The sequence below is a fragment of the Betta splendens genome, chromosome 2 (genome assembly GCF_900634795.4).
Source record: "Betta splendens chromosome 2, fBetSpl5.4, whole genome shotgun sequence".
NCBI lineage: Eukaryota > Metazoa > Chordata > Actinopteri > Anabantiformes > Osphronemidae > Betta > Betta splendens.
This window is the reverse complement of record NC_040882.2, coordinates 25,044,957-25,067,890: the sequence shown is the minus strand read 5'-3', so window position 1 is coordinate 25,067,890 and position 22,934 is coordinate 25,044,957. Positions and strand designations below refer to the sequence as shown.

At 48.0% G+C, this 22,934-nt stretch overlaps 1 protein-coding gene across 6 annotated transcripts in view; it reads left to right on the top strand.

The window, feature by feature from the left end:
• kcnip4a (potassium voltage-gated channel interacting protein 4a) overlaps positions 1 to 22,934 on the top strand; it is a 77,549-nt gene that overhangs the window by 1,003 nt on the left and 53,612 nt on the right. Inside the window, exons 1-2 of one of the 6 annotated variants that reach the window (XM_029143283.3) lie at positions 4,507 to 7,560; positions 8,164 to 8,315. The exons of 3 other annotated variants lie outside the window; for them this stretch is intronic. In XM_029143283.3, coding sequence (XP_028999116.1) covers positions 8,177 to 8,315 — 139 coding nt within the window. In that variant the 5' untranslated portion in view covers positions 4,507 to 7,560; positions 8,164 to 8,176. Of the gene's footprint in view, positions 1 to 4,506; positions 7,561 to 8,163; positions 8,316 to 22,934 lie in introns of those variants that run through there. 2 more of the 6 variants (XM_041072832.2, XM_041072812.2) reach the window with 2 other exon arrangements.

The following is a 22,934-nucleotide window of genomic DNA, read 5'->3' as shown; positions in this document are numbered from 1 at the left end:
CCACCTCCCATTTCTCAGTCAGGGGCGGTGGTTGATATTTGTTTTTCTGCTCATGGTCCTCGCAGTGTTTGAGTATTCGTACTCCTCACTGAGTGTCTTATTGTTTACCCGGCCTACACTTATGTTGCTCTTTATCCAGATGTATTTGCTCAATAGTGTCCTGTTAAATCCTGCTCATTGTCACTTAGGGAAACCCTAAAATGTAATGGCTGCTGCTGCCGTGGAGCCTTGAGTTGATCCTTAGTGCAGCCTGTCTTTGCATCGGAGCCTCGGAGCGCTCTCAGATCACTGCAGCCTCTGTCAGCGCCTGACAACTGCTCCCCAGACATTTCTCTCCTCCACCGTCTGACGAAATGCAGCCCGTAAGTTTTATTGTTGTGCGGAGCAGCCTTCAGCACCACGGCTAGCTCCGCCTCTGCCTTCACAGCAAGTTGGCTCCATCGCAGGCTTTTGTTTCAGCAATTACCACCAGCAATTGTATTTCCTGTATCCAGGGCTTGGAGTCCTAAAAACATTAACATTGCTATTAGACGTTGTAGCTGTTCAATCAACGCTTCATAAATGTCTTTCAACCGAAACAGTAGAGAAGCTTTAAAATTTGCAGGTTAGTGTTGGTCAGGAGACGACTCATGTCCACAGTCACAGTGGAGGCAGATGTGGAGCGTTAAAGGTCCAGGAGGTCAGTCACAGTTCACATCTGCATATTTATGACTTCACAGGTGACGCTAAGAATAAACTGTGGCCCTTATGCCATAATCAATATTTGGGACATCAGTCAGCATTTCCACACGTGAGCCGGTGAGTTATGCACTTTGGCTTTGAGCTCAGCAGCATTTATTAATGACATCACCAGATCATTAAGCCCTCAGGACGTGTTCACTCATAACCGCTGCACTTTTGGATATTAATAATTTAAGCCTTCAGGCTTCCAAACTAGACTCTAAACTAACGTATCAGATATGATTTTTGTTGAAAAGCTCAGTCTGACATTAGTGTGCGTGTGTGTGTGTGCGTGTGTGAGTGTCAGGATGTGTAGTCTCTTTCCTACACATCATCACCTCTGAGCTGTTCGTGGCCCTGAGAACTGACCACACGCCGTTCCTGTGCTTGTGTGTATTTGTTCAGCAGCGCAATGAAGCTGAGGAAGAGAGAAGCTGCTCCCAATCTGTCAGACAGCAGCGTCGTGTGTCTGAGCGCTTCAGAGGCGAGTTTTGACAGAACCCGACACTGGATCACACGTTTACACTCTCTGAGTGTCTGTCTTTGTTTCTGTAAAAAGCCATGTTTGATTTATTGTTAGACCAAATTGTAGCACGTCAGATGAATTTAAAGCATAGATTATGCTAATGAAGTTATTTAAAGGCGACTTGGGCCACGTTGCTGGTGAGGACTGACGTCTGTAGTAGAGACGTCACTGTTCCGGTGGTTGATGCGTGTGTGTGTACTTATACTTATGTACTTGCACTGAACTGAGAACCAAAAAACTTATTTTTATACCAGAAGTGAGGACATTTTGAGAAAAGGAGAACATTTTGGCCGGTCCTCACTTCTTTGAAGGCCTGATTGAGGATTAAGATGTGATTTTAGGGCTGAGGTTAGAATTTCGGTTCAGATTATCAGCAAAAGCAAAGGTTGGACGTCTGCCTTTATTTGTAACGGTTCATCATTATCTAAGGTCCTCACTTTGGCGTCAGTACTAGGATGTGTGTGTGTGTGTGTGTGTGTGTGTGTGTGTGTGTGTGCGTGTGTGTGTGTGTGTGTTCCCTTTATAAATAGATCCACAATTGGACAGTTTGACTTATTAAGCAGTCAGATCTGGTGCGTCAGACGGTCTTCATGACCACCTGCTGTGAAGCTAAGCTAAGTGGCCGTCGCGTTAGCGGTGAGCCTTTGTGTTTTGACACCTGTGTGATCCCTCCTCACCCGTCGGCAACAAACTAGCCCTTGATCAAACGAGGATTAATTGCGCTGCGAACTTTCCCCCTCGTCTCCAGCAGATTCCGTTTGCCTCGGCTGCAGCCTTTGTTTTTCCGTTTTCCACGGACTGCGCGGGGAGCATCTGCTCGCAGCGACCATCTGCCTTGGGACTGAGGCCAGAGAAGAATGAGGGAAGGAGGGAGCGGGTGAGTGAAGGAAGCAGGGCGGGAGGCGGTGATGGAGAAGGAGGAGGTGACGGTGGTTCCGACTGCAGAGCTCAGACTGAGGAAGCCGCGACCGCTGACGACAGAGCGGCTCGTCTTCCATCTTTACATTTCAGCCCCTGGGCTCGTTTGCACCACAGCCACTGAGGCTCGACTCGCTCAGGCGATGCCAGACAACGATGCCAGCACTTGGCCTCAGCGCCTTCTGCCTCTGCGCCAAGGTCATATTAAGGATTTACAGCATCCCTCATCTGTCGCCCTTTAAAATGAGACTTTACAGTTCACTTCAGATGAAGATTTAGACTTTTCCTTTATGTTATTCTACAGTTTAAAAATAAGATGCTTAAAGAATGAAGATCATAGCTTGTATTCTCTTCTCTCTCATCACAACCTCTTATATGTTGCCGTGTACATCATTCGGTTTGGTTCAGCTCTGATATTACTTGTCAGATTTTTTTGTTCGTTTGAGTCCCGGGATTTCAAATCTAATTAGTACTCGCTGGTATTTGTTTGAATTGTTGTACAAACATTTCATCAGAGGGGCTTTTGAGTCCACTTCCAGCATATGGGCTGTGTCACCTCAGCCACTACAGCGAGACCCCTTCAACCCCGAGGATCAGCTGTGTCGGGTCGGAAGAGAGATTCCAAGGAGGCCGGGATGAAATGGTGTCAGAGCTGGAGGCGCAGGCCATGTGTGGAGGCAGGCCGGCACCAGTGGCCAACTGGAGGCTCCGTCTGTCTTTCTTCTGGTCCCAGTGGGTGGGCTCAGAAGCCTATTCTGGGCTTCACTCGCCCCAGTGGTCCATGTCCTAACGGGTCGTGCCAACACCCAATATAGGCTCCACAACAGCACACGGAACATATCTGCCTTCCTACGAGGGCCTATGACGTGCAGCGCATGCAGACGTGAACGAATTAGGGCAGTTCTGGAAACGTGCAGTAGATGTAGAATCCGTTTTCATGTTATATAACGTCCTGCTGACCCCCGGAAGCTGCAGGAAGCGTTTGCTGTGTGGGAGCCGTGGCCTTTATGCGACGTGCAAGGCTGACACCTAGTGTCCAATCAGAGGAAGTTCACTCTCCTTCCAGAGGTTGAGCTGTGAACCTGAACGCGTGGCGAACACGTGTTTTTTTAAATTCTAATTCACACTTTGGTTCTTTGTTGCATATGTTGAACTCAAGTAAGAGTCTGGGCCTGTTCCAGATGCCGATAACTATAATTCTCTTGTGAATGACAGAGAAGAAATGTTTCAAAAAGAGACAATAATCATAAAATAAGAAGAAACTACAACCCCCAAAAGATGCAGTTTGGTCTCTTTCATCTCATAAGAGTTAGAGGAACAGTGAGGAGCATTCCACCTGTCTGTGCCCTGGATGACATGCATGCAGTCATACACTCACTGGCCACTTTATTAGGTACACCTGCACAAACAAATGCGATGTAATACAGCTCTGCCATCCATTCAGTTCAATTCAGTTCTACAATTCAATTCTGATATAGTCTCTTTTTAAGGTTCTCTGGGTTCAAGGTTGTCGGATTGCTGTGTTGCATTGAATTACACTATATGGGTGAAGCTAATAAAGTGCCCAATGTGTGGAGCTTTTATTTATGTAATGTACAAACTAATTAAAGTGCTCATCGTTAACAATCAGATTAATTTTCCGAAAACTAGATTTAGTGGTTAAATGCTGCAGTGCAACAATTCACATAAGTCATTTTGATTCAATGTGAAGAACTGGCAACAAGAAGCATTAACATTTTTGGAAGTTGTAACGATTTTCTTTTCTTTCTTCCTGCAAAAGTGTGATTAAGGGTTGATTAGGTTCAAGTGCCTTTGTGTGAAGCACGTTGAAGCAGCGAGGAGGGTGGGAACGCTCCTGATCCTCAGCCTGCATTAGTTGTGCAGTGACCACACAAAAAAAGCCCTTTTGTTTGATGAGCAAAAAATGAGATAATCCCCCGAGAGAATGAAAGTGACCTTCCAGCAGCCGCCCGCTGATGGGCTCCATTCTTCCGTTCGCCTCGCTGCCGCCTCGACACGCATCCTTTCACACGACGTGCCCCAAATCCCCCCAGGTGCTTGTACAGTCACCGGCGCGGTGTCTCCGATAAAGAGCCGGCGCTATCGTCAGATAGCAGGCGCTGCAGCTGAATGCGTGGACTGGGAGAACGCCGCAGAGGCGGAGGGGGGGGGGTCTAGAACCAGGACCGGACCAGCGTGTGACAGGCCCAGTCCGTGTGTGTGTGTGTGTGTGTGTGTGTGTGTGTGTGTGTGTGTGTGTGTGTGTGTGTGTGTGTGTGTGTGTGTGTGTGTGTGTGTGTGTGTGCGTGTGCTCTCTACGTTGCCCATCAGAACGCTCCAGTCCATTTGCCAAGTGCTGGAGTGAGGAACCCTCTCATTGTGATGAGTTGCCTCCTCGTTTAAAAAGTGCTGAAGCCTCATCCGTGCGCTAATTAATAGCTGAGCCGTGATGAACAAATGCCGCGAACGTGGAGGCGTGTCGGCAGGAGCCTTCTCATCCCTGTCATTACACGTGTGACCTTTCAATCAGCTGTGGCTTCTGCTCATTGGAATCAAGCAGTCATATGTGACCCTGATCCCTCCTATCGAATCTCTTGACCACAGCCCCAGCGGTGATGGTGTCAGTTTCAGGAGGGCGTCAGTAAATAAGTGATGAAGCGAGGACCAGCGCCTCCCTGCTCTACATTTCCCATCTCTAACTACTGCATTGCAGTTTATTTAATCCACGGGGCCGTTTCCTCCCTCATGCGTTCAGCCAATTTTAGAAACCACGTTTCCGGCCAAGGTCGCGTTGGGGCTGTGTTGGGGGGAGGACGCGTTGGAGGCGGAGCCTGCATCGCCTCCAGTCTGGGCCTCCTGCGACGACCAACTGGGCCGCGGGGCTCTCTCGCCTCCGCGACGCTGGAGACGGAGGCAGCGCCCGTTTCAGGCTGTTGCAACACAATATAATGAGCTCCGGCTTTAGAGTCTTAACGGGGATGAGGTAATAGTGCAAAGAAGTTTAGCAACACAAATCTGATGCTTCCTTTTGTTTGGGAGCCATTATTTTCACGTTGGAAGCTCAGGTCGACTCGGGCGCTCACTGAACGGTGATCTGGTGCAGGTGAAGAGGCTGCTGCTCCGCTGCTGATGGGCAGTAACCTCCTCTGCGAAGCCTGATGGCCCCTGTAATGGGCCGCTGCATTATCCTGCCAGGGTTCCATAGAAATGCCGGCGCTGGAGAAATGAGCCTGTTGTCTTCAGCGCGCGTCATCCATCATGTTCCTCGGGGGCAGCTGCGTTGTTAATTTCCCCTCAGCTGCTGTGTGGTAGCGTCTGCTTTTAAAGGGACGCTGCTTTCAGATGCCATTTGCCTGATTCGTCTCTAATCGCTCGAACAGGGATTCAGTTCTGCATCGAATCCACAAACTAAAATCACAAGATTTGATTTTTTTTCTTTTTTTCTTTTAAAGATCTGCTTCCGCTGAAAATCTAACCTTCATCATCGTCATCATCATCATCATCACTTCAGTATAATTGTTGCGGCTCGGCCTAATTCCTGATGTGTATCATGTGGCTCTAAGTCCATTGTAGAGGAGCCGCTGTCTGCACTGATTTAAGAACACATTACAGCAAATCGCTTCTGACATAATCGATAGTTGGATTTAAGTGCGAGGGATCCCGTGTCTCTCACACGGACCACGTAGCACCTCCAAGCTCTGCATTCAGCGGCTGGATCGTATTTCGGTTTCCCTCCCATTGATTTGCGCAGGGCAGATAATTAAGAATGATTTTGGTTTCTGTTCCGTGAAATTTGATCTGCAAGTGGCCAAAAAGTGAGGATGAGCTCTGAAGGAGCGTGTGTGAGTTGTGATGCAGCGTGAAAAGAGTCTCATCGTCCTGGTTCCTCCCAAACATCAGCCGTCAGAACTTTGTGACTTTGTTGAAAGCGTCTCCATCCCAGTTTTGGAACTCGTTGTGACTCACTAGTCAACGGTACCTGGTCTGAGAGTTGATTATCTGCCTTGAAGGTCAATGAGCTGCAGCGGCTTCTTTACTATGAGTTATTCATGAACCCGGGGACAAAGCTGAGCCCTCTCCCTCAGGATCAGGATGTACATGCCTAACAAGTGTTACTGGAGAATGGACCCTGGGATGCGGCTCCCCCTCAGTCCGGTGTGTCCGGCCCCCTGGGGGAGGACGCCCCGGTTCCCGGCTCCCTCCAGGGCCCCTCTTTGTCCTCTGAGATGCTGGGACACGTTGCTTATCTCTGGGCAGGCAGTTAGCTCCAGCACTGATGTCTAACTGACGTCCTGGCGTGTCGTGACTCAGCTTTACTACACGCCTGAGCCCCGTTTGGCTGTTGACCATTTGCATGAATGTAGATGCACGGCATTTACAGTCTGTCCTGACGTGAACAACACGGCTGCTGAGCTGCTGCTGGAAACGCTGCATATTGTGGGAAGCACACACAGCGAGGTAGTAAATCCAGGGTGTTAATGTGCAGTAATGGCTGTGTAGCGAGGTGCATCATCTTCAGCTCAGCACACTGCAAAACTAAGTACCTGATGTTAATGGCCGAGCATTTCATTTGAGCTAGTGGCCCTTCTATTATGCATTTATTGTGTGTTACGCTTGGGACGGGGGCCGCGCTGAAGGTCTTATTGGACCTGGTCCTGATCAGAGACTACGACCTGATGATGATGATGATGATGATGATGCATTTTTGTATTGAGGAACATTATTCTGAAAACACAGATTGGTTTAACACGAGAGACCTAGAGAGCGTTTTCACAACTGCATTTCCCATGGTTTAACTGCAGCACGCTCTGGATCTAAGAGGAATATTCCAATCTGCACAAAATCCCATGACCTTCCATTAAAAGAACCCAGAGGACCCTAAGATGATTGTATATTACCCAGTTTGTTCACCTAATGAGGTGTAAATTTTTCTTTCCAACTTTCTTGAGTTTTTCCTGCCGCCAATTTCCGACTCTTATTCTTAGAAGGACTGGTTTTGCCTAAACACGAGCATTTAGAGACTTTAGATTAGATATTAGATTAGATTAGATCAGATTTGTAGTCTATAGTCTGTCTGTAGTACAGTGGGTGAAGCTTTTGAGCTTCTTTAGAGGCTGAATCAGACAACGTCTGTTTTGTCAATGCAGCATTTCTGACTTTGACTAAAAAAACAAATATGTGCCCTTTAATTTGAGCCGCAGTGTCTTTTCGAGCGATCCTCTCATTGTGTTTCACAGAGCGGTCCTTGCTCTCCCCTTCCTCCTCCTCCTCCTCCTCCCCCTCCCACCCTCTTTCACACTCTGTTGATCAGCTCAGCAAAGGGAAAGTGCCTGTGAAACCTGAGGATCACTTGTCGTCTGAGGAAGCGGAGGGAGCGTGTTTTTTTTTCTTGCAAGGTAAGATGAGGCTGCACTTGTTCACAGTGTCTGTGCGTTGAAGGATGTGACTTTATGCTGAAGTCACATCAGCTGAATGAGCCACGGCGTGTTGGAACTTCTGCTCTTCAGACGGGACTTGAAGAGGACTGTGTTTAATGGAGGTGGGGCGTCGCTGGCTGCTGGTTCATTTAGCACCAATCGTGAATTCTGGATGATCTAGAGACGATCAGGACGTTTGTGTTTGTTTACTTTTACCATCTGCGGCTGTAGATTAGCTCAGAAATAACTCGCCTTCCTCCAACAGCATCTCGGGGCTAAAACCAGCATTTCCTGCTCCAAAAGGGCAAGTTGAAATGTTCCTGCCTTCATTATGGCCGTGCATAACTGGGGGCCAGAAAACTTCCCAAATGACCGTGTGTCGTCCGGTGTGTTGCAGAAACCTTTGACATTTAGTTTTGCATGTAGCAAATGTTTACTAGAGGCTTTAAACAGGGAGTCATTCGAATGGCGAGGCAGGAAGTGGTCGCGTCTGTGCTGCCATTTAAAATATTCACGGCAGTGAGCTGCGCTCGTAATTGGGAAGCGTTTCTGCATGTAATGGCCAATTATATTTCACGATAGCGCGCTGACGGCCATGGCTGCACCGAGCAAGAGGAGCCAGTGGAGGGAGGAGCTGCAGCACTTCCGCAAAGATCACGGCTTCTCCAAGAAAGTCCTCCTCAACTGCTGCCTGGTGCGGCGCATCGTGACCTGGGCCTCCCCGAACCTGAAAGGTACAGCCCCCCCCAGCGGGCAGCATGGTGCATGTCTGAGGATGCTGCAGACTCCATCATTGCTATGATCCAAATTGTATCCATAATGTATCAGGACATTTGACTGATAGTCTTTTACTTAAACTATTTTTTTACCTGTGTGTAAAGTGTATTTCCTCTCCTACAGGCGGCAGCAATGATGTTATTGAGTTACGTTGACATGTTCAGATTGAGGCTGTGCTTTGCCTCCGTTCATTAGTCACGCGTCCCCATTCCCACGACTGTTCCAGCTCAGCAACCTGTCGAGCGCAGCCGTAAAACCTGGAGCTCTCTGTAATTGGCAGGTGCCGCCGCTCGTTGATTCGTCCTGTCGTTCAGTAAGACGAATGGCCTGTGTTTGCCTATGATTTATGATGCTATTAAACAGTCATGAATTTCACTGTGGGGATCCCTAAATTACATCTGCAGCGAGGGTTTTTCTGCAGGCGCAGAGCAACAACAACAGAAGGATTTGGAAAACAATTGCTCCTGTCGTGAATAAGAGAAGATGGATTATTCATGCTTTATCTCATTGCCTATAGATAAGCCTGGCGTCGGTGGGGCAGGTGCAGCCTCCACATCGTGTCATCAGCGAAGCTTTATCTTCTGGCTCGCTGAGCTCGGCCTTTCTCTTCGCACGCCTGATGCGTAAGCGGCGGCCGAGCCAGGACCCAGGTGCTTCTGTCACTTCGAGATTTAGCTTCAGATAATGTTGGAAGTGACTGTGGCTCAGGGCCTGCGTTTTCACCCTGGAGAACGGGGACACGCCGGTGTTTAGGTTTACATCAAAACCGTAAGTAGGAGTCACAGTAATGTAACACCTGGTCCTGGATTTGAAGCCTCTTCCCGGCGACTATTCCGAACCCCTCCCAGGGTGGGAGTGATCACACTGTACACCTGCCAGGTGGCTGTGATGCCCTCCGGATATTGGTGCAGGCTTTGGAACATGAGCGTTCTCACTAAAGCAGGTGTCTCTAGAAATGCACTAAGCCCCACGCCGTGTCCGCAGGACGTTGTAGCAGAGCCTGCTGTTTGTGGCGCACTTGGACGGATCGCTTGTTTTACCCACAGAGAGGAGTCACTGGGAACCAGTATGTAACCAGTTTATTGCTTGCAGCTGCTGCGTGGGAAAAAAAACTGCAGTGGAACATGGGGACGTTTTAGTCCACATGGACACGAACGCATCGCTGCACGTCTTCGTTCCTGCCAGCAGAGGGCAGCACGCTACAGGTGAAGTCACCATGAGAAACCGTGTGAGAAACTGCAAGCACTGCTCACGTTTGATCTGTACATTCACAGAAGAGGAGCGAGCTGCTAATGTGCAGCTTCTCACCCAACACTTTCTATAATCTACTTTTAGAAGGTGATAATTTGGTGACGCTGCCTTTGAACTTCCTGGTAGTGACTGTGTCTGGTGCAGTACGTGTTTGATTTTTCATTGTAGTTTTCATACATAAATAGTGAAGTGCAGCAAATGTCCGTGTTGATTAGCAGCAACTATCACTAATGGGAGTTTCAGCTCCGACAGCTTGTTGGATGAGGAAGTCATCTGATTAGTAATATGTACTTAATGTGTTTTGCTGTCGTGTTATGCAAGCAGATACTTGACTCAGTTGAAAATCGAGCCAGTCGTTCGGCTCCAGTGCCTCTTCAGGCTGAACAGATGAACAGGGCTTGTAGATCAAGTGTCTAGAATGAGTTGAAGGTAGACCTTGTCTTGTCCACGTCTTCACCTGCCAGTGTGACACCAGATCCAGGAGTTTAGCGTCATGGTGGGAAGATTAGAGTAATGATCTCAGTCTCTATGACGAGGCTTTCTTTTAAGGAACATTTTGCAGTTTGCAGAGTTAAATGTCCTTCATAACATTAATGCTGTGTAGTGACGTCGTGGGAAAAATCATTTGAATGAGAAATCGCCTGTTGGTTCGTAGCTGTGGGCGAAACGTGTGCTTTCGCTAGCGCAACTTACTTCTATTTTGATCTATTTCCCCACATGGTCAAGAGAGCAGGCCTCCGTGGAGCTGAAGTGGAAATAGGAAAAGGCAATGATGGATTAGAGGGGAAGTTGAGGCGGAGGAGAAGCGATTGCCCGGGTACCGGCGTTTGGCCGCGATGCAGACGTGTCCTGCTGTTGTCGTTCATTTGATTCATCCGTTGAGGAGGAAACGATCCAACGGCGATACCGTTCCCTGGCATTAATCTTATTTATAGGCGAGCTCGTACTGTGGCAGCCAGAGAATACTACACGCTGTTTACAGCTAATGGGCTCAGAGAGGGCGGCGGCAAATTTGTAGAAGTGCATGTTCCATTTCTCATCCAGTGTAACAGCAGCTCGGTCGCCTTCTGCCGGACACAAAGGCCTTTAGCTTGATTCTATCTGCTTTAAAATGAATGTTTTCCAGTGGAAATGGCGACGCTTCTTATTAATACTGTATTGTGAAGAGGACAAAGGCGTCGTGTTCATCGCTGTGCGGCTCCCGCTGCAGTGACACCGGCTTTTGTGTCGAAGCGCTCCGCTCTGACGCCGCTGTGAGCGCGAGCTGTCGGCTCAGACCGGAGCGCGACCCGCAGCCGCTAACGCGCAGCGATTAGCATCTAGAGGCCGGAGGTGAGTCAGGTCAAAGGTCACACGGTCGGGGAAGCGTGTCCCGGTGCTCAGTGGGAAATTATACATGTCAGGTAGATACACAACTTTAACTTTACACAATAACTACGAGGAAGCAGTGGATCCTCTCTTGGGTAAAGCAGGAGAGGCATCATGGAGGTGCAGAGGGTCCTAATCTAGTTCTAGACTGGAACATTAGTCCTGGAGAAGATGGTGAAGATGTGGGCGTCATTAATCACCGCCTGCTTGTGCATAACTTAACCTCAGCCTGGTTACCTCTCCCTCGCACGTCCTCAGTCGTCTGCTCTTAACCTACTTCACTCGCGTGTTTGTGTCCGCTATAAATAGCGTCTCCTGATTGATACTCGGCGGAACCTCGTCAGCCTTTCGCTGCCGGAGGCCAGGAGTGACTTTCGTTAACACACCTGTTCCTGTCACCCGCTCGTTTATCTGCCTCCCCTGTTTGTCAGGCAGCGAGCGAAGCTTCGTTACTGTCTGGGTGCTCCTTCATATGGCCCCCTGTGGTGACGTGTGATGTATTTAATGCTCAGCGTCTCAGGCTCTGTGTAATTATACATGTCTGAAGTTATTTAAAGCACGTGTGGTGGTTAATGCCGATCTGTTCCTGTTGCCTGTTCTAATCACTATACAGACACATAGGCAGGCAGGGCTGATCAGCTCAGGACATTTCATGCTAGCAGTAAGGAGGCCGGACTCTCCCAGATGGCTGCAGCAACCTGTCCCCGACAAATAAACAGACGCGAGATGGAACGAGTCGCCTGGTGGCAGCCGACAGTGCAGCTGTCTGCAGATTGGTCCCCGGTCGCCAGTGTTTGGGCGGTTGAAGCGCCCGTTCCATCTTCACAGTAAAAAGCTCATCACAGAGCTGGAGCCGCTGTCGTAAAGCTGCACCAGGTTGTAACTGAGACACGTGGGTCCCTGCATGAAGTGCGATGCGCATGCTGTTTAATTGGTGTTTGACTGAATAATTTTTACTCTCTCTGGTACTTTAGCAACTTCTTTCTTTTATATTTTCACATGATTGAAGAAATGTCTTCTTTCACATCAGACTTGATGAAAGATGGATATAGTTGGCAAATGTGAAGGTGCACTAATTATAAAACTACTCCTAAATGATCCTTTACGCAAGAGACAAATCTGGCAATTCCAGTTTTGCTAAATGGGCTTTAATCCCATGTTTTTTATTACAAAAATACTAATGACTTTAGGAGAAGGCCTTTGTGGCTCTAGACACGATGAATTATTAAAAAGCAGAGTAATCAGAGTCACGGTGAGTCCTGATGTGTTTACCTGTACTGTGTTTTACTGTAACTTCCTGTCTTTCAACCTTAAACTTCCATTTTGAAGAAAGCCTCTCTGCTTTTTCTCCTAAGTGGAACCTGGATTAATAATTAAAATGATTGCGACCTCATTAGGAAAACGTATCACCAGCCTGCTAATAGATGGTCCGGCCCGTGCGTCTCGCCTCCACTCTGTCTTTACTGTGCACACGTACACAGATGGAAGGTGCTCCAGCTGTTGTAAACCTCTGGCAGGAGCCAGACTGAGTAAAGCACGTCATATTGCAGGGAATCAGAAAAGTCCAATATAAACACCAACACAGCGACTTTGAGAGTAATTGCCCCCGGTGCCAACATCCGGTGGTCAAGGTTAGACACTGGAAGCGGAAGCAACCTTTCAAGCCCGGCAGCGCAGACCTCCACAGCCAAGAAGGACGTCTGCGAGCAGATAAATGGTGGAAGGTGAAGAATAGAGACAATGGACAGGGCGAGAGAGAAAGGGTAGAGTAATTAGCAGGAGGAGCGGTGGAGGGGCCGATAAAGACGAACAGGCAGAGACAGATGGCGAAGGTGGACGCGCCGGCTGAAAGGCAGAGGGAAGTTGTGCTTTGCAGCTCGAAACTGACGGGCGGCGACGGAATCAAAAACCCAGCGCGGACGCGGGTCGGCTGCTGCAGCGGCGCTGATAAACCTGCACTCGTCTGACAGTGACTGGCTGCTGCCACAGCTCCAATTAAAGCCTGGGCAGAAACACTAATAACGAGGACCCAAGTCTGTATGAACTCTAATTACAAGTCAGCCTGCGCCATGCATGCGGCAGTTTTACTGTATATCTGCCCTCAGGGAGTGATGTGAAAATGCCAGAGGCCTCGTAAGAGACACGACGAAGCATTAATGTCCACTCATATGATGAGTAATGGACAGGAAACAGTAGAATGTCACCAGAGTCTGTAGGCTCCATCTCACATCTGAGGCCAGACCTACTACTCTGTTCTACCAGGGGCTGTACAGGTTGATGATGTAGTAGAACCTCCTGAGGAGGAACCCACACGTTCTCTACATGTCAACGTAAACCTTCTTTTCCCACTTTCTAACAGACGCTGGTGTCTTATTAGTCCAATCCACAGCATTTTGTTAAAGTGGCACTTCTAGGTTTTTCGCACGCCGCATCAGGGCCGGCCTCGATATGTGCCGCCGCACTGATGGCGCCGGACCCGTTTGTTCTCACTCGAGGGGAAAAGCAGGAGCGCGAGCGCTCCCAGCGGGCGAGCCTCATCCTCCCGTTCACACACAACGAAAGTGGGTCACAGAACCAGGCCTCCCAGAAGCAGCCGGGCCCCGGAGCTTTGTAGCGCTCTGTTATGACAGCGAGCGCCGTCTCAACACTAACACGCGCCGCCAGGACAAACTGTCTGCTTGAGTCCGAGTCGTGGCCGTTCGTTTGACATCATGGAACCCGTTGCCTGAACGCACCGACGTCTCGTTACGCGAGGCGGGCGGGTCTGAGCGGTTGAACGGCCCGGATCCTCCATCCAGTCACACTCCGTGCTGGAGATCACCGCCGTTTACGAAGCGCGGACCCGTTTCCAGGAACCCTCGTTCGGGGAATGGCACCTTTTGTAAAACAGGACATTAGCCACCACATGATCCCCTGGTGCCGCAGCCACGAGTGCTTACTGGCAATCCACTTCAGCTGATGAATTTCAAACGTGATGGCCTCTCAGTAATTACAGCGCTAATGATCATTTGTACTGCACGGTGGTGAGTGTAATTCCCTCATTCCCTGGGCTCCAACTAAGTTGTTTTATTTTCCTCATCTTTCAGCAAATGGCTCCGTGAGATGGACTCGCGTCGTCCGCGCGCGTGCAGAGGTTCAGAGGAAGCCATCGAGCAGCTGCGCCGCGTAACGAGCCAGTGCATTAAAGGTTTGCTGGCGGAGGACAGTTAATGGACTCCACTGTGCGGTCTCGCAGGGGCACGGGCGTCTCGCTAACGAGCGCAGTCTGAGCCCTGCGTTGAACAGGAGCCGCCCCCTGTGGAGGAGGACGGGACTGCAGCCACGCGGCCTCTACACGCACTAAACGGCATGTCGGCATTTACATTTAATCTGACGAGCACAAATGTTGATAATGCGGTCGTTAATTAAACAGCGCTCGTCGTCCCCTCCAGGTACGTTTCTCGTTATGAGACGGCGCTCCAGTTAAACGCGTGTCGCGAGGTAACGGGAGGAGAAAGCCGGCGTTTAGCCTCTTTCTTTGATCCCGAGCTCACGTGGTCATTTATCAGGAACTAGACAGGAAATAGGAATAAGTACCTGTGTGTGTGTTGGTCCGGCTCCACTGACACACGCTGGACACACAGACTACAGAATTATCTGAATGTCCTGCCTCCGCGGCCTCTTCCAGCGCTGCCTGACCTGCTACAGGCCCAAACTGTGGCAGTTATTGAACCTCTGCAGCTTTAGCACCGAACCCCCCCCATCAAAGCTCAGGGCCACGTTATTACTGAGCCAGAGGTGGTCCGGGCGCTTTCGCTCCAGCTCTTATCATTGATTTAGTGTGTCGGGAGTAATGCTGGCGCTCTGTCTATGCTCAACCCGCTCTTTGGTTCAGTGAACTCGGGTTTTGTGGCGTTTGAGGACTTTACAAGGAGAAAAAGTCCGATGAAACAGAAGCAACATTTTCCTGGCTGGGCTTGAGATGATGTGCTTAATGCGCACGGATACTTGACTCTCCTGGCTTTCATCAGCATGTTAACAAGGACCTCACCTCCTACTGGCTCTGCTCTGCCTCACAGTTTGTTCTCATGAAACACTGAGGAAAGTTCAGCCTGCTCTGTTTTCATTTACAGAACCAGAACCCCTCTGTGCACGTAGTGTGATTGATTTGTGCCGGGCCAGATTTTTGAAGATCGATGACCTACAAAGTCTGCAGTTCTCTCCAGAAAACCCGCAGCTGCGTCCTCACGATCGACAGCAAGAAATAAATGGACCTCACCTCAACATTCGGTTCTGGACTAGGTCTGTGTTTCAGATGGAGGCAGGAAACCGTACACACCCATCATTCTGATGCCGTGCACATTTCTGCAATGACATAATACATTTTACATTTTCTCCGTCATCTCGAGAAAACAGTTTGAGATTCATGATGTCTGTGTGGCACCACATTTAAGGACCCGTCTGGGCCACGGAAGCGTGAATATGGGGCAGTGACGCTTTCCAGACCATCATTGTTTTGGCTCTCAGTGAAAACGAACGCTGACCCCTCGCTCAGTCATCCTGAGCGATGAGGCTGAGGTTAATACTGTCCCCAGCTCCATGTGTTCATTACCCAGATATATTGCGATTTCCTCCTTCTCTTTCTCTCCTTCGTCTCAGAAATGGACTCAGGAAAGCAGTTAAAGGCCCTAAACTGTAAAGGTGACACAACACAGAGCCGATTACGCTTCAGGGAAAGTTAGTGGGAACTGACGTGTGCAATGACCCAGTTCGATGGTGAAGGTGAAAGGTTAAGGTCATGACCCCAAATGTTATACATGGAGAGACTTGGCTCAATGCTCCAGAAACACTCATTTAAACCCAAGGATGAACTGATTTGCTTTTGCATCCCATTCCTCTAAGGACCATATATCCCAGAATCACCTCCAGGGATCCACTTCATACTCATTCAGCAAATAACCCTCAGCTTTTTGGCCTCCGTTACCCCATTAGCTGTTTAATTAGCGCCCGCTCCGTCCTCACAGGTACAGCTGCGTTCATAGCTCCATCATGTTCACAGCGGTGCCGCCTGCATTCATTATCAGGCTGCAGGAGCCGCTAGCATTAACTCCGTTGCCCTGCCATTATACGGCACACGGCGTGTTTTACTGTTTGATAAGGACGCCCATTACACAGAAGGTCACCTGCTCAGCTGTAGGCAGCGTTCAGGTGCAAAGCGTCAGGGACAATGCTGTTTTATTCTTCATAAGGATTTATAGTCCTGAAGTTCAACGCAGCCATCGTGACCAGTTTGTGTTTGAAAGTACCTGAATAGAAGCGGGACTGGGATCACAGCTAAATATGGTTTAATAAAAGAAGCTCTTAAAGCTGCTTTTTGTGAGTGTAACCTTTTGGGAGTTGTATTAGATATCGATCACGCTGAATTATAATGCATTAAAAAAAGCAGATCTCCACAATCCATCAGAGCTGAGCAGCGTGAAAGGAGCTTTAGTCAGCAGAGGCATAAATACCAGAGCCAGTGAAAGGGCTGCAAGTCACTTTTACTGTTTCAGGGCGTGCAATCAAAATGTAAATGTGGGAAAAATACAGCATCCATGGATGAAGAGGAGGTTTATCCTGTTTGGAGTTAAAGTCTCCCAGAAAATAAGCGTTTCCATCGCAGGCTCCGTCTTTGTGAGTGGACGTATAAAGCGAGTCAGCCTTATCAGCGCCTTGTTGGAAAGCTTTCATTTCCCAAAATAGCCGCCGTGAGATACCTGGGTGTAGATAAAACCAAGGCCGAGCTCTGCAGGAGTAACGGAGGAGACGCGCCCCGGCCGGGAGCGACGTGGGGCGGCGTCTGGGCCTTCAGCGCGTGTCCCGTCAGCTGGTTTATACCGGGGATCGCGGCCGTTCCCCAGAATGGCCTTTTCAAAGCGGGTGCAGACGGACACGGACGGCATCCAGAACCCATCCAGCTCCAGAACCCATCCAGCTCCAGAACCCATCCAGCTCCAGCTCCAGAACCCATCCAGCTCCAGCTCCAGAACCCATTCAGCTCCAGAACCCATCCAGCTCCAGCTCCAGAACCCATCCAGCTCCAGAACCCATCCAGCTCCAGCTCCAGAACCCATCCAGCTCCAGCTCCAGAACCCATCCAGCTCCAGCTCCAGAACCCATTCAGCTCCAGAACCCATCCAGCTCCAGCTCCAGCTCCAGAACCCATCCAGCTCCAGCTCCAGAACCCATCCGGCTCCAGCTCCAGAACCCATCCGGCTCCAGCTCCAGAACCCATTCAGCTCCAGCTCCAGAACCCATCCAGCTCCAGAACCCATCCATCCATATTAACGTTTAAATCATTTAATGTGATGTCTCTTGAATGGAAAATCGATATTTACTCCCGACAGCAGCACACAACTCTACGCCCTGGTTTATGTGCATCTCCTTCCTACAGTGCTCTTTAGAGCCACTCTATAAGTGCATACCCTCTTTTATTAGGTCCATAGTATGTACAGTACAGTGTGCTCCTAATACATCACACAAGGCAGAGACGTTCCCGCTCTGCTTTAATCTCCATCACATATAAGCACTCATTTCCATCTCCGTAGTGGTTTCCAGTTTGTGCCTGTTCTCTGTCGTCCCTTAAGTTTACATTTAGTTTCTGCTTTTTTAAATTTGAAACCACTGTCATTAGAAGCACAAAGCGTCCTCCCTCCGGCCTCTGTGCTTTGCAGACGAGGAATTGGAGCAGAACTGTGGGTTTCACGAGCCAGACGGAGGAGAAACCCCACGGCTGCGAAAGCCGCGCTTTCATTTCCAAGCTGCTTTGTCTCAAAGCTGCTGTTGATGAAGTCATTTCACTGCTGCGTTTTTAGGTTTGAGTGAAAAGTGCTCAATTCTATTTTGGCTTTGTGTGGATTTAACACTAGAACTACTGGGTTTTCTAAATATACCCATTCCCACTAGAAGGTGGTCAAATGATCTGCTCGGCTAGCTGAGACCCTGAATCATCTGTGAACAGCTGCCTTTGTTAGGTAAAGAGGGCCATCACTGACGCACTCTAGGTGGTGGGTTGCGTGGGCTTGCTGACCCTGCTCCTGTCTGCAAGGATGCACAGTTCCTATGAGTCTAAGAGTGACATCCACTGTTACAATGTTCAACCGCTATGTGCTTGGATTTACAACGTGAAAGGACGAGTGTCATTGTTACGGTCTCACCGAAGGAAGCAATAAGATATCATCATCAATAATACAATAAGACAGTTTTAGATCCTTCTCAAATGTGGCGAAGCTTTGTTTATTCACAAAAAAAACTAGTTCAAATATTGTTTGCACTGTAACGTCATCAAAAATTACAGAAAAGATGACAGTACACTCATCAAGTTTTAACAAATGTGGAATAAAAAATATAAACAGAAAACGCTGGAAAACGTTTTTTTTATTCCGTTTATTTCGTTATTACTGCTTTCACCTGTAACACATAAAGTCATTGTAGAGCTACAACCATGTTCCTACAAAGTTAACCAGATGTTTATTTCGTTATTCCCTCTTTGATGTCCGTCTGTTGAATGAAAGTGGGCGTGGCCATCCACGTAACAGAGCAGGGACACTGGGGGAAGGGGAAACGCTCATCAACACGCAGGACAAAGATCTGCGTTTCTCTGCTGCTACAGCCTCGGCTGCGTTGGGTTGTTAGTGTCCCTTTCACCTCTACCACATGAAATGTGTTCCTGCTAAGTTGATCTTGAGCTGCTATCAGAATCGTTTTTATTCGCCAGGTTTGAACAGGGCAAACATTATTTTTATTTACAAAAAAATTAAAACGTTCACATGTGATTTGCCCGCTTTGATGTAGACAAAATTCTTGAAAGCGTTTTACATTACATCCCGTTTATTTCGTTATCCCCACTTTCATATCTGTCTGATAAATAAAAGTGGGCGGGGCTATCAGTCCCGTAGCAAAGGTAAGCGCTGACTGTGGGGGCTGGGCGCATCAGCATACAGGACAAAGACCTGTGTTCCTCTGCCACAGCCTCCTCTTTCAGCCTGTTGCTTTGGGCCGTTATTCCCCCACTTACTGGAGCCACATGTTGACAAACTTGACCAGCCGCTTTCATGTAGACACCAAACTCTATAAAGCATTTTACTTTATATTCCGTTTATTTCGTTATTAATATGCATGTAATTGCAAATGCTGCTCTGAGCTCTTTTACTTTGATGAGTTTTGTGTCTACATGAAAGCGGGCAGAACAACGTCCATGCGTGTGTCACGCTGAAAGCGGCTGGTGAACCTCTTGGGAACATGGCTGTAGCTCTGCAATGACTTTATGTGGTACAGGTGAAAGGGAAAATAACGAAATAAACGGAAATATAAAACAGAAACGCTTTCAAGCGTTTTCTGTTTAAATTTTTTATTGCACATTTGTTAAAACTAGATGGGTGTACTGTCTTTTTTCCTAATTCTTAGTGACGTTACAGTGCAAAGTGTATGGGATTTTTTTGTAAATAAAAATAATTAAATAAACGGAATATAAAACGGAAACGTTTCAAGCGTTTTCTGTTTATATTTTGTAAATAAAAATAAACCCGGTGAATAAAAACGATTCTGAAAGCAGCTGATCAACTTCGTAGGAACACATTTCATATGGTACAGGTGAAAGGGACACTAACAACCCAACGCAGCCGAGGCTGCAGCAGCAGAGAAACGCAGATCTTTGTGCTGCGTGTTGATGCGCGTTCCCCTTCCCCCAGTGTCACCGCTCTGGGACGTGGATGGCCACGCCCACTTTTATTCACCAGACGGACATGAAAGAGGAAATAACGAAATAAACAGCTGGTTAACTTTGTAGGAACATGGCTGTAGCTCTGCAATGACTTTATGTGGTACAGGTGAAAGGAGTAATAACCAAATAAACGGAATATAAAACGGAAACGCTTTCAAGCGTTTTCTGTTCACCCAAACTAGATGGGTGTACTGTCATCTTTTCAGTAATTTTTAGCATTTGCATGTTGTTGTAAATGAATAACGAAATTAACAAAATCTACGTTTAAAAAAACTGGGAAGAGTTCCGTGTCTACATGAAAGCGGGCAGAACAACGTCCGTCTATGACTCACTGCCAAAAGCGGCTGGTGAAACATGGCTGTAGCTCTGCAATGACTTATTATGTGGTACTGGTGAAAGGGGAAATAACGAAATAAATGGAATATAAAACCGAAACGCTTTCAAGCGTTTTTTGGTTTATATTATATTTTTAATTGCACATTTGTTAAAACTAGATGGGTGAGCGGTGTACTGTCGTCTTTTCTGCAATTTTTAGTAACGTTACAGTGAAATAATGTGTGAACTTTATTTAGTTTTTTTTGTAAATAAGCAAAGAAGCAAAACTGTCTTATTGTATTGTTGATGTTTTTCATTGCTTCCTTCGGTGAGACCGCAACAATGACACTCGTCCTTTCACGTTGTAAATCCAAGCACATAGCGGTTGAACATTGTAACAGTGGATGTCACTCATAGACTCATAGGAACCTGAGTAGGAACCCTGCTCTGCCTTGCAGGCAGCAGCAGGGTCAGCGAGCCCAGGCGTCCAACCCCACAGAGTGCGTCGGTGATGGCCCTCTTTACGTAACAAAAGCGGCTCTTGGCAGGGTGCCAGCTGGAGCGTGGCGGACAAGTGATCACCCAGCCGTAGTTAGGGGTATATGTAAAGGTGTACGTCCCTTAGTAGTTCTAGTGTTAAAGCTTGTTATTTGTGTATTTGTTTCATGACTCTCATCGCTGAGAGTTTGCCAGTGATGCATCACGTTACCACCTTCCTTTTGGTGCCTATGAAGTCGTGTATTCACTCAGCATCCTTGGCACAGAGCCCAGTCCTAACTGTTGGATCTGAAATCGAATGCATCACCTGGAGTCCAGAGTATATCTACTGTTTCCAGTTATTTTTTCACTTAATGTCGGAATCAGCCGCAGTGGAGGTGTTTATGCAGGCTGCCTCGCAGGATTTATCCCTATGGAACGCGGTAAACACAAGTGATGCTGCAGTTATTGTCTCCTCCCGCTTCCTGTGCAGTCAGCAGAATGTCGCGCTGTCGCGTGGCGGCTCGTGTTGATGAGCTCAGGTTTTATTACACTCCTTCTTTGCTTGTTTTCTTTTGTGATCGTTATAACCATTGATTAGATTTCACATGTCAGTTGATTCAGTATCTAAGCAGATTTGTTGGCGGTGGAGAGAGAAAAAGCCCAGTCCTTAACAGGAAATTTCCATATTGCACTATTGTGCTTTTCTTTGTGGTTCTTGGAAAACTTGGGATTGATTTTTATATAGAGCTGCTGGTCAAACAGTGCAATAAACTTAGATCCTCTTTGTTCCCTTTACTCAAGCATGAACCCACAGCAAAACCAAAGATTATTCCCAAACTCATAGAATCCGTGTTGCAGAGTTTGTGCAGAGATGCTGTAGGCGTTGCTTTGCACCTGCCAGGTGTTTGCTGGGAGCTGAGGCCACGTTGGCGTCACAACCCAGCTACTGGAGGCGGCTCAGCTCGGTGCAGGCTGGTGCTGAGTGATATGTTCAGGTGCCGTGGGATATTCCACCTAACGACTGACCAACTTGACCTGAAATGTTTGCACTGCATTAATGTATTAATGAGCTTCCTTCTCATTGTTATTGGTAAAAAAACAGTTAATAGTCTTTATTAATTTTTCATGCTGCTACTCTCATGACGCACATACTGTACAGTAGCTCCAGTGTTATTCAATAACGCTAATACAAATTTAAGATAATACAGTATATATATATATATATATATATATATATATATATATATATTTTTTTTTTTTTTTTTATATATAATCTTAAGATCATTTAGAGAGGTAATAATATACTCAGTACCATGACTGGTATCAGCACCGTCTTCTCCTGCAGATAAATTGTTCCAGTCTAACATAAAAGCTGGAGGTTTTGGTCCTGCTCTGAATGAATGAATGAATGAATGAATGAATGTTCAGCATAGTGGACCTTTTCTGATGGAGTCATCATCCACGTTCTCTCTGAAAGCTCCCGTGCGGTTCTGTCCCAGCACTCGGCCCGTTTGTCCTACGTTTATGGCTTCTCTCTGGAGGCTGGCGTTCAGTGGCAGGTTTTTCACGGCCGCTGCTCGTCTCACAGCGGAAGCACGCGCTGGTGAACGGCGCCCGCGTTTACAGACGAGCTCGTTGTCCAGACGTCAGAGGCGATTTACTGCCGCGTGTTTGAGGGGGGGCCACGCATTGTTTTCTAGATGGATCAATAAATCTGTCACAGTCTCTGAGTGGAGCCTGTTTCATGTTACGCCGCCGTCGCTGCAGGAGCAACACGACCTCGAGGGTTCGAAACACAAGTGAAGTTTGAGGCTGAACAGTAGGAGGCTTCATGGGTTTCACCGAGGATTCTGAACTGCGCTTGTTCATTTTGGGACACGCCTCAAAGGAACCTCATCTTTGTGCTTTAGCATCTGTATTTACAGCCCCCCCCCCCCCCCCCCCCCCCCCCCCCCCCCCCCCCCCGTGGGCCTCAGCCTCCCCATCACTTAAGGCCTTGATCGTCCTCATTAATGTAAACCTGGCTCGTGTGGGGACTTTTTCCTGACTGTATATGGACGTGGAATGTGCTGATTTGTCCTCACGCTACACGTTGAGCAGCTGCGTTGCCGTTGGTGTGCGTTTCAGCGAGCAGCAGCCTGTTCACCTCGTCCATCCCACTGTGTCGCTGACTTTTTTATTGCACATCCTCACACTTTTTACCTCTGATCATAGGCTTCTGTTCCTGATGCCGTCATTTAAAGCTTCTGTTTCCTCACATCCTCACCAAAAGCATCTTGAATACTACAGTAGGTGTCACCAGCGGTGGCCAGTGGTCGAACAGTAACACAGCTGTTCCAAACGTCCCCGTTGCTTTAAACGTGTCCGTCAAGTCCGCTGCACCGCGGCGCCCACAGGTATGTGGTAAATTATTCACCTAATT